The sequence below is a fragment of the Perca flavescens genome, chromosome 3, assembly GCF_004354835.1.
Source record: "Perca flavescens isolate YP-PL-M2 chromosome 3, PFLA_1.0, whole genome shotgun sequence".
In the NCBI taxonomy this organism is placed as follows: Eukaryota; Metazoa; Chordata; class Actinopteri; order Perciformes; family Percidae; genus Perca; species Perca flavescens.
Window position 1 is genome coordinate 30,111,377 of NC_041333.1, and position 12,064 is coordinate 30,123,440.

General features: G+C 39.7%; 1 protein-coding gene across 2 annotated transcripts in view; it reads left to right on the forward strand.

The window, feature by feature from the left end:
* ecel1 (endothelin converting enzyme-like 1) overlaps positions 1-12,064 on the forward strand; it is a 41,658-nt gene that overhangs the window by 21,785 nt on the left and 7,809 nt on the right. For both annotated transcript variants that reach the window (XR_003692173.1, XM_028573226.1), the window contains exons 7-12: positions 670-892; positions 5,570-5,668; positions 6,286-6,360; positions 7,178-7,281; positions 8,276-8,334; positions 11,821-11,872. Coding sequence is in view for 1 of the 2 variants with exons in the window: in XM_028573226.1 (XP_028429027.1) it covers positions 670-892; positions 5,570-5,668; positions 6,286-6,360; positions 7,178-7,281; positions 8,276-8,334; positions 11,821-11,872 (612 nt within the window). In the remaining variant the exon portion in view is untranslated. The remainder of the gene's footprint in view (positions 1-669; positions 893-5,569; positions 5,669-6,285; positions 6,361-7,177; positions 7,282-8,275; positions 8,335-11,820; positions 11,873-12,064) is intronic.

Here is a 12,064-nt window from a genome sequence, read left to right on the forward strand (position 1 = left end):
AATGTGTACATTTCAAAAGTAAAATTTTTAATTTTTTTCACCTACCACTGCAAAGTTTATTTCATAAGAAGATTTTGCTTCTACATATCTATCACTGTTTTGACACAGGAATCACATCTCCTTCAACATAAAACCTAAACCTAAACTTTATTAAAATGGACTCTTCCAAAACATGTAAACCATGACCAGTAGCTAATGTTAAAAAAAATCCTTTAAACCAACATTGCTTAGTGAGTTTTCTGACTTTTTGTTTTGCTTTAGTGTTTACCATTATCCCGTAACGACACTTGGGACCACGGTGGCTGCCATTCATCAAGTTACAAGTTTGGTGGGTTGGTATCATAGCAGAAGCTGTTTCTAGTGCTTTAATTAATCATTGTAGGGAACTGTTAAATAATTGGTATCCATATTAATGGATGAGAACATAGACACCAAAAGGATCAATGTATCCAAGTAGATGATTAGCTAACTCTTGACTATTGTTTTTTACTGCCTCTAGTTTTTGATCTAAAAATATCTGTCACTCCTGTGTTGTCTCATGGGTTTTGCAAAGCTGTTACAGTGTGAATTAATCAATTATCATCGTTAATCAAAGATTAATTAAATCCAAACCAAATCTATGATGATGATCTATGATCCATCCTTCTTCTTTTTTTTACTTTGTCCTAGGGTTCTCCATAACTACATGCTGTGGCGCATTGTGGCGGCACTAAGTGAACACCTTTCCACCGCCTTCCGCAGCACCATCCACGAGTTTTCTCGTGAGATTGATGGCACAGAGCAGCAGCTGGAGCTGGGCAGGCTCTGCCTCACTCAGGCCAACAAACACTTTGGCATGGCCCTGGGAGCCCTGTTCGTCCAGCAACACTTCTCCTCACAGAGCAAGGCCAAGGTATGGGTGTGGGTAGACCAATGGATGGATGGTGGGAAAGTTGAGTGGACTGTAGATGGATGGATGGATGGATGGATGGATTCAGATGGCCTTCAATTTGCCATGTTTTCAGAGGAGACAAGGTTTTGTCCATATTTGTTAAATCCAGACAAATCCAAATTCAAGCCAAACACAAGTGGCTACAAAAATGTGAACTGCATGTCGAGTTCTGCACATGTCTAAAACCCAAACACAAGCAAGCTGAACCCAATTGGTACTGCCAAATTGGAGACCCAAACAATTCTAATTTAATTTGTTACCCACTGTTAGCTTGCCAGGCTAATGCCCATTGGCTGCACTCTAGTTTTTGCCCAATCCCATACTAATAAGCCTGTAAGAAGGTTTTGTTATGTGTAGTGTGTTCACACTGGGTTTATCAAAACACTTTTGCTAAAAAACAATTAAATTATGGATCTGAAACACGAAGAAATTAGCTTAAAGACGCTTAAACTTGGAAAACGTAGATTTATAATCCATTGTCAATATAAAAATATTGATTAGAGCAGCTATAATTATACTTCAAACAGTATTTTAAAGTTTAAAGTTATTATCTAAAATAAAAAAAGATATATATTTGTACAACTGAAAAAAAAAGGGCTTAAAGGACAATTCCGGTGCAAAATGGTCCCTACATGTAAACCAAAGTATTGAGAACTTTGTAAGTGTACAGACAGTTTATTAAAAAGATAGTTTATAAAGACTGTACCATTCAGTATACAGGCAGGCGCCATATTGGGAAAACAGTTATGACCAGTCGAATCACGAATGCCCTGCTTGAGCTATGTTACTGGTTACTGGTTGCACAGCGTTAGTCGTTTGACTGTTCATGACTGTTTTACCAATATGGCGCCTGCCTGTATAGTGAACTATCTTTTTAATAAACTGTCTGTACACTTAAAAAGTTCTCAATGCTTCGGTTTACATATAGGGACCCTCATTATGCTACCGTTGAAGTGTGGTGCTATTTTGAGCCTTGTTAGTGGTATAGAAATAGCGATTTACCCTCTGCCCCGAACGCTGGCGTTATAAGCAAATAACCGGTTTGCGCTAGCTTGTTTCAAGCTAGAGACACATTCGATTAGCATAAAAACATATCCCAGAGAACGGTCGACTCGGTACACATATGTTATTAACCACTAGGTTCATTTTGCACCGGAATTGTCCTTTTAAAACAACTACAGAAAAATCTAGGGAAACAAAATATTTAGGGTTTGCTTTTTGAAGTTTAATTGGTATTCCAAAGTTACAGTTTGATTGATGTCTGTGGGGACACAAATCATTTCATGTTAGTACAGTATGTTGTGTGATGATTTTTTTAACTTCAAAAAGACTATACTATAAAAATGTGTGAACAGTACTACATACTGTGTGCATTTAATATGTATAGGACATATATCTATCTCATTATTCCTCTTCCCACTGAGAACTAAGAAATGTAATTAAAACTTACATTTGAAAATAAGCAAATGCATTAATTGCATGTTATTCCATTAGCTGCACTGATCTTTCAAAGGATGCAACTTCATTTTTTCCATACTTATACCATATATATATAATATATATATATATATTTATATATAAATGTTGTGCTCTGTTTTCTTGTGGGCTTGAATTTACACATGAAAACAGCATTTTGGAGTTTGTTGTGGTCAGGCACCAGCAGTTTTGAGATTGAACAAGATTGTCAAGCTGTAAATGTCAGAGCTATCACTACGTATTTAATGAAAGTATTTCCATCGCTACTTGGTCTAAACAATGTATGCAGTGAAGAGCAATTTATCGTCACTTTCCATTGACTACATACAAGAGTAGTTGGACAGCATCCTTCAAAGACAGCAGGAGGAAAAAACACAAAAGTGGCCTTAAATTGATCTTGTATGATTGTACTTATTACTGGAAAGATTTAACAATATTTTACAATCATCTGTGACATCTCTGGTCTTGGGGAAAAAAAACATGTTTCATATTGTATACCTTTTCCACAATTTTCACGAATGTGTCAATACTGGAACTCGCCTTTTTCTGATATTGTTTCTTTATTTTTTATTTTCTAGTTCATTGCTGTCTTTGGCTCTGCATGGGGAGGTTTGGGGGATCCAGCTGTATATTTTGACTTTGCTGAAGGATTTTTGCTTGATTCCTGTACTGGGATCTGGAAATACCGTCCATGCCAATCAGAACTGTCTCTAACTGTCTTTTCAATCAACTTATGGTTCTATATTGCTCTCTGCCTAGGTCATTCACTACTAATCCCCCACCTCTGAACTTTGGTCCACTTTTCTTTCACCTTAATCCTCCCCATATGTATTCTTATCTCAGTCTGATGTCCAGTCTAGGACATGGGGATATGGTTCCCAATGGGATTTCTAACCTCTGTAACCCCATGCTCTTTCTTTAAGCCCTCCATCATCTCCCTTTCACCTTCTTCTTCTTATACTCTCACGGTCCAGCCCACAAGCCTTATCTTACATTGAGCTGCCTATCTTCTTCTCTTGGAAACTTTTAAATAGCTGCCAAGGCACAGGACAATAGCATAAAGCAAGTCTGACACAACTGGAGACATTCTGGGTGCTAATTAATTTCTATATACTGCAACTTAATTGAAATGTAAGTTCCAAAGCTTATAATATTCCATTTAAGTTTCTTATAAGATACTAAGTATACATTTCAAAACTTATTCAAGCTAGTGGAGCTTTTCAGATTAATTAAAGAATAGAGAAGAGATTTTAAAGATCACGTCTACAGTATGGCAGGTTTCAACCAGATTAAGTGGTTTCGAATCCCATAACATCTAAACGTTATTCAAACCATCCTTGTATGTAATGTACTGTAGAGTGTCTAATGTGGGCATAGAAAGTCTCATGCTGAGTTATTGCATTTTTGGTACTCTCCACACTGATCATGTCCCATTGCTTAGACATCAGTCTGCACTATTTTGACATTTCCACACAGGTTGGATACCTCATTATCAACACAAGCAGTACGGGACCTGTAGCAAGTGGCGATGTGTGTGCCTTGACTGACTCACAGATGCTGCTTACCTCTGCATGATCAGTATCTAATGAGTCTCAGGAGCTGATCCTGAGAGACAGGAGTCAGGGCTTTCTTGTTATCCTGAATCCCAGTGTCTTTTATGAGACGTGTTTGCAGTACTTTGAGAAAGCACCAGTACAAATCTTTAAAGAAGACATATTATGCTCATTTACAAGTTCATACTTGTGTTTTGGGTTTCTACTAGAACATATTTACATGATTTAATGTTCAAAAAACACATTATTTTTCTCCTACTGTTTGCTGACTGTAGCCCCTGTCTGAAACGCTCTGTTTTAGCGCCTGTCTTTTTTTAAGCCCCCCTCCTGAAAAGCTCCACAAAATGGAGGAAAAGGAGCCTGCATGTGATGGTTGAAAAAGGAGCCAAATCTGTTTTCTAAGGCAGACCACAAACAACTGACTGGGTTGTCTTATTTCACAGTTTGTGGGTTGGTTGGCACTCCAGATAGTTTTTAGTTTAAAAGTTTTGACAGCAAATGTTCCTCACCCCATTGTGAGAAAGAAACATTGATATTGGACAAACAAAAACAAGGATAAAAGAGATTCTCAGTAATTATAGTTTCACTCACATTATAACTTGCATGTTGCTACAACTGCAAGCCTCATGCCATCACAGACCGCAAGTCAAAGCGCCCTATTTATGCCACTTTGACTTGCATTGCCTGGCGGCTGAAAAGTAGAACCGTGTCCCATGCTGTTTTTGAAATGAAATCAAAATTCAGTGATGGTTGAACGCTTTGACTTGCGGTTTGTGTGTTTTTAGCTGCAAATAGGGTCAGTGGCTATTACATATTGGACATGGGATTTTGCATTACACAGAACTGACATCAAAAACTGCAGCAGTGGGCCTACAAAGGTGGAAGGAAATCCACCATTGTAGGCAGTCTGGTACAACATTAATCCAAATCATCAGTTAGTAACACAAGCACTATCTTTTGAAGTATGCTTGACCTTATACACTTTAATTACACCTTTAACGGTTTGGTTTTGGGGAATTCCAACAAGTTGAAACCCCTGAGAATCTTCAGTATTTCTTTAAAATATCCATAACTAAATAAAAGGGATAGAAAGAGAACTTGAATATTACTCAAGTAAAAGTAAAGCAAGTTTAAAGAAGTACTCAGGTAAAATGTAATTGCCTGTGTAAATATGAACATAGGAAGTCAGTTAGAATGTAGTCCGAGTAAAAGTTACTGTGTCACATTTTTAAAAGAGGGATAAAGAGAAAATACCATTGTTATATAGTTATACTACTGTTATATTAATATTAAAGAACACCATTAGGCTACAAACAAATGTGCATTAATTGTCAACAGCATACACTAGTGCAGGGGTTTTCCATTAAAATTTAAAGAGGTCCAGTTACTAAAATTTCCTCCCAGAGAAGGTCAGAACCTCATACTGTCTAAATTGCATCCTTTAGCCTACCGCTACGTCTATCAAATCAAATCAACAACATACATTTCCATATCATTTCAGCAATATTTATTGTTAATTTAGTTAAGTAGTTCATTCAGAGTAAGAAGCTGACTGATATGTTTTCAGGGCCTTTAAAACTTCTTTAAATATGATGTGATCTCCCTCCAGGTACAGGAGCTGGTAGAGGACATAAAGCACTCTCTGGACCTCCGGCTGCAGGAGCTGGACTGGATGGATGAAACCACCAAGGAGGCTGCCAGAGCAAAGGTTCGGAGCCTAACTCAGCTTTTGCATCAGAAGCACCACTCCCTGCCAGATCTGATTAGTATTTGAAAAATATTTAATTCTTTCTTTGCAGTTCCTTTCTTTCCGGGGGTTTGATTGATTGCTTTGTTAGATGGAATACATTAAGGGCTTGACATTGAGAAGTGAGCATCGCCTAATCCGGATCTCTCTGTGGTTCTGATTTAGGGTCTGCACTGAAAGATATCCCTTCTAATACTTTTACAATCTGAAGTTATAATCCTTTTAGAGGGCCATGCTGAATATAAAGAGCTTCCCTGTAATCCTATTACATTGAGTTTGCTTGATTAGTTAGTTACTGTGTGTGAGTGTGTGTTTGTGTGTGTGTGTGTGTGTGTGTGTGTGTGTGTGTGTGTGTGTGTGTGTGTGTGTGTGTGTGTGTGTGTGTGTGTGTGTGTGTGTGCGTGTGTGTGTGTGTATGTGTGCGCGTGCATGCACGTGCGCCCGGGTGCGCGTGCACACACACGCCTGAGTCCAAAATCAAGTGTGTATGGGTGCGTGTTAGTTACCACAACTGAATGTGGGGTGATGTTGGACCAGCTGTTTTCCCTTAAATTTTACACTCTCTTCTTCTCTCCCAGCTGAAGTATATGATGGTGATGACAGGATACCCAGACTTCATGATCAAACCTGAGCTCATAGATAAAGAATACGGGGTGAGTCATTAGCCTCCTATTTCACTCTGTATCACTCTCTACTGTATAAAGAGATGTATGTACTGTACATCAACTGTAATGAGCTTTTGCTTAAATTTGGGTGTAAAGATAAAGGTGTAATCAAAATTTGAAAACAGTAAACTGATCGAGTGCATCATGAAGGTGGGGAAAAGTAGGAAAGGTACATGCTTAATTGTAAGTCGCTTTGGATAAAAGCGTCAGCTAAATGACGTGTAATGTAATGTAATGAAAGGTGATTCACATCAGTAGTGGAAAGTGACTAAGTGCATTTACTGAAGTACTGTATATACACACTTCGGTTTGTGCTTATAATTTACTTGAGTATTTTCCTTTGTGCTGCTTTACATGGCAGAGGAAAATATTGGTACTTTCCCAGCTACAGTTTGCAAATTAAAATGCTGCTTACATGTTGTTTAAATGTATTACTAAATGCATTTAACTAGAAGGGCACCCAGGGAGGACATACCTCTGTCCCGGCCATGCCCTATCTCGCATTGTTAACGAAAGTGACTAATAATATTTGTATCCGCTCCGTGATTCGGAGCCGCTTCCAGATTTAATGGGTTCTTCCATGGCCCAAGCTACACCCTTCCACCAAGATTCATAAAAATTGGGCTTGTAGTTTTCCCACAATCCTGCTGATAATCAAACAAACCCAACTGAAAACATAACCTCCTTGCCAGAGGTAATAATAATCCTAACAATTGCAACAAAAATGTGAACATACTCTTTTATTACATTAGCGTAAAGTACAGGTGTTAACACTCACAATCCCTTCATATCTGTGGTTTTGCAGTTTGACGTGGACGAGAAGACCTATTTCAAGAACATCCTTAACAGCATCAAGTTCAACATCAAGCTGTCAGTGAAGAAGATCCGTGAGGAAGTGGACAAGACAGCGTGAGTGTCATATCTCCTTACATTACACAAGCTATGCTGGCCAGCCATCTCATCTTACTGACACGCGGTGCAAAGCAATTAAAGAAGGTTAATATATTTGAAATGCAGACTGAACTCATGCAGCTGAGGCTCACACCAGACGCTGCAGTTCCACCACTGTGAGTGTGTTACTCTAATGTGTTTGACATACCTAACATGTGTTCCTGTGAATCCCTTTTTAGTTTGACGTATTTGTTCATGCGCCTCTAAATTAAACCAACAGATACCAAATTGACATACACAGCAGGAGAAAATCCATTTGATTTACTTATCTACAGCAGCCAGGCAGCAGAAAAGTGCTGTGGGACATGCGGCTCATTTTTCTGAAACGCGGCCATGAACCCCTGGATTGAGTGCCTCGCTGCTATGACAACACATTACAGTCACATTAGTATTCCAAGGTGCTCAAAACAACTGTATCATTAGCCCACACTCAACGCCCTGAAGAGTTAAATCACATACGTCCCCTTTATCACCAAAAAAGTGGACCTTTCATCACTCACTCTGTCTTGTTGTCGCTGGGAAATAAAGAAAGAAACACTCCTCATCCTCCTCCTCCTCCTCCTCCTCTGTGTATGCGGAGCCATCAGTCTTTCATTCCTAGAACAAGGGCATCTCACACTTTCAGAGTTAGTCATTTGGGGGATTTTGTGCCAATCAATTGGTCTGGGTTTATTTGGATTATCATAAAGGAACTGTCCGCAGTTTCATATGCAGAAAGGAACTTTGGCCGTGGGACCACACTCACTGAATATTTCTCACCAGGGGGTTTAGAGAGAGAGGGAGATATAGGGAGAGAGAGATAGGCGGAAGTGTTTGGGATTCTGTTCAGGATCGGGGGGTGTTTCGAGTGGGTAGATTGGTGATTTGTGTGTGTGTGTGTGTGTGTGTGTGTGTGTGTGTAATGGATCCCATCTTTAAAACCCTGTTTGTTTGACACTGCTTTTCTCCTCAGATGGCTTCTCCCCCCTCAGGCCCTAAATGCCTACTACCTCCCTAACAAGAACCAAATGGGTGAGTGTGTGACTCTTCATTGTACATACAGATATTTGTGTTCTCTATGTCATCTGTCTCCACACATAACCCCCTCCATTGCCATTCTGCACCACGACATGGACGCATTAGTTACAAGCAATTACACCATGTTGCAGCCTGTTTTCAACAAGTCAAACATGTCGGCCGCTCCGAGAAAAAAAGCATCCGCCTCCTTATATCACATTCCTTCTCATCGCTCACTTTCTACGTTGATCTCCACCTCACATACTTAACACCCCCCTGGAGGAAAAACAAGCAGTAACACCGTCCCAAGTTTTAACAAATCTGGCCTTGCGCTGTCACTCCTCCCTCCCTCCCCCCCTAACTCCATCTCTCCTCTCTTTGTCTTCTCCGTGGATGTATAATAAGAAGGTCTCCCTCATGATTGGCTGTCTGTGTCTGCCTGCCTGCTGGATTAAATCTCTCACAGAAAAATCAATGGTGTGCTCGCAAGAGTATGCTAGAGGACAGGAAGAGTCAGACAAACACATTATCATCATCAGTCCCCTGGGTCATTTCTTTTAACCCATAGCCATTATTTCTGTCACTTAACCAAGCCACTTCATTCATTTTCATACTTTCCTTTTTTAATATCAAATTAATATTGCCCACTTAAGTTTCCCTTCATCTCTTTGGCTTACTTTATTTCATGTCTGGAAGCAGGTTATCTTTGAAGATAAAGAGACAAGGACAGAGGTTTATTAAAAGTAGCTCCCTAGCATTGTGGGTTTTAATTCTCTTCATGGGCAGCTTTGCCTCACAGTCACTGATAATGTTAAATCCTGACTACCTACATGTACATACTGTTACGACCTGATGTCTAGGGGTAAACCAGACGTAACAAAACATGTGCCTTCCCCACTCTTCCCACTCCCAAACATGGCCAGGACAAAGAATTGCAAAGTAGCAGTTTCTATTTTATTCGGAGATGAGGCCCCAACACAACAAACAAAACAACTCTAAAGACAACTTAAAACTTTCCTAAACCAAAACAAAATGTAAAGAAAAGACAAAGCTCTAACCTAGGCTTCTGATAACAAAACAGGAGAAAAAAGGGAACAAACAAAAAGGACTTCTCACTCCTAACAAATTGCTACTAGCAATATAAGACAAAGAAAATGTATTCACAGCTAAAACAAAATGGCTGAAGGATAACAAATCCAAGAGATCAAAACAATCATTTTCACTGAAGGTTGTTGATATCGGGTGATGACTCAGAAATGATGTTGGGAGACCTCAAAGATGACGACCAGTCCGATGATTACAAATCAAGTGCAGCTTTATTCAAACAGTGAACAAACTTTCATGACACTGGGACAACCATGAGCATACAGACACGTCTGGCCAAAGATGAACCACATGTACATCACAGTGAATACCTTTTAAACACTTTTTGTGCTTACACAGCATGAGACATCTATTTCAGCACACAAGTTTTACTCTTAAACTACACCTTTTATCGCCAATGCTCCTAATAGATTCTCACATTCGTGGCTCCAATTCCTCTGCGTGAAAGTTGTGCCCATTCTAAGCTAGGTTTTACTGTGAGACCATATCACCTTAAACTGACTGGTCTCTAGAAAGTCCGTAGAATAGACAAGATACATTCAAACATCTGCATGCACACATACCAAACCTATCAGTTGTTTACGCTACTCACAACAACTTGAAACACAAGACACAGATGAGGATGAGTTTCTGTCCGATGAGGCTTAAAATGGCTGCTGTCCTCCAGGCGACCAATCAGGAGACTGCAATCAGCTCTGCTGGACCAATCCGGTGTGCACACCTGTTCTCCATTACCTCTGTACACTCAGAGGATATCAACTGAGACCCTGTTTACACGTACATGGTTATTTTTACAAACTAAGACATTCTCTTCGTTTGTAGCCTTCGTTTACACGCAAACAGAGAATTCGCCTCTGAAACCGAGTCTTTCTAAAAACGAGTCTTTCTAAAAACTCTGGCCAGAGTGGAGATTTTTGAAATCTTCGTTTGCACGTTTGCATGTAAACTGAGACAAACAGAGGTTTAGGCAACCGAGAGAGAGAAAGAGGACGTGATTGGTTGCTGTTGTTGCTGTTTTCAGGATTCTAATTGGCTAACGTGGGCTTGAGCTTCTCGTTACACCGCCACCTACAGGTCTGGCATGCTCTTGACTGCATTGACGGCTGATATATACACGGGTACATACAGTATAAACGAACACTTTTCTGAAAACTGACAGCTGTGCACAATGTTATTTTTGAGTTGAAATATCCGTTTATGAAAATAGCCGGCCACGTGTAAACGTAGCATGATAGTGCAGGGTGAAAGACAAATTACAAAATATGACCCCAGGGTCATAACAATACTTTTCCTGCTACAATTATATGGAAATTACCAATTATTTGTAATTATTTGATTTGTCTATAAAATGTAAAAAAAAAAAAAAAAAAAAAAAAAAAAAAAAAAAACTGAACAGACTCTACAGCTATGCTAGAAGCTTTTTGAGTCTGTACAATAGTGCTTTGAGCAAAATATGTGCACATAATGACAATGCTAACATGCTAACACCATCCTAGTTTAGCATCCTAGCATGCTTACATTTGCTAATTAGCACTAAATACAAAGTACAGCTGAGGCTGATGGGAATGGCATCAGTGTTGCAGATAGATCTCCTGGAAAAAGTCAGGGGACCACCAACGTTATTTGTAATTCATTATTTTCATCCTGAGACTGAGAGGAACATCTGTTCAAGTCTGTACCGATATTTTTGTCAAACCATATTGTAGATAGTTATTTAAGTAAAAACTCACATTCTTACATTCCCATACAACTAAACTGCATTCTCAATTACATTTCAAGTGAAACGTATTTTCAAAAACATTGTCACCAGTGACAGGCACGGCGGCGGTCGCAGTTATAAACACATGGTTAATACATATACGAAGTACATCCTCGGCTGGGCTTTTTTGATGAAGGTGCTGATGTTCAACTCCCACTTTAGATCCTGGGTGATGATGGAGCCCAGGAAGCGGAAGGACTCTACAGTTTTGCCTGGGGAGTCACACAGGGTGAGGGGGGTGGCTGGGTCTGCGTTTTTCTTCCTAAAATCCACAATCATCTCCAGGCTCCCCAGTTCTTCATCTTACTCAGCATGAAGCAAGAAGTTGCTGCTGTGGAGGAGACTGATTTGTATTTTGCTCTTACTGTGTGCTGAAAGAAATGCATTTGGGCAAATGGAGAGACTTTCTCGTCATTGTCCTCTATAGCAGCTGCTCTATTTTACATCAACGTCCTAGTTCAGCTTTAAGGCATCATTGTTTCACATTTCCTCTTAACTCTCTCTCTTTCTCTCTAGATGAGACTGTATCAATGTGATAAAAAAACAACAACTTTATAATAAAACCAGAGTGTGTGATATTCATAATTGTATCTGGACATTTCCACTTCCCTCATGTTGTTTCTTTATCTCTCTTCCAGTGTTTCCTGCCGGCATCCTTCAGCCCACTCTCTACAACCCTGAGTTCCCACAGTAAGTAGCCCTCCTCTTCTCCCTGCCTTTCCCTGCTGCTGTCCGTAGGGAGGCAACAACATCACCACGTCCACAACAACAAAGGTCATTAAATTCTACGACAGTCTGGCAAACCTCTTCTTCCCTGAAGTCCCAGCACACCTGATTAAACCAATTTAACTACCCACCGAGAGCTCAATTACCGAACAAGGT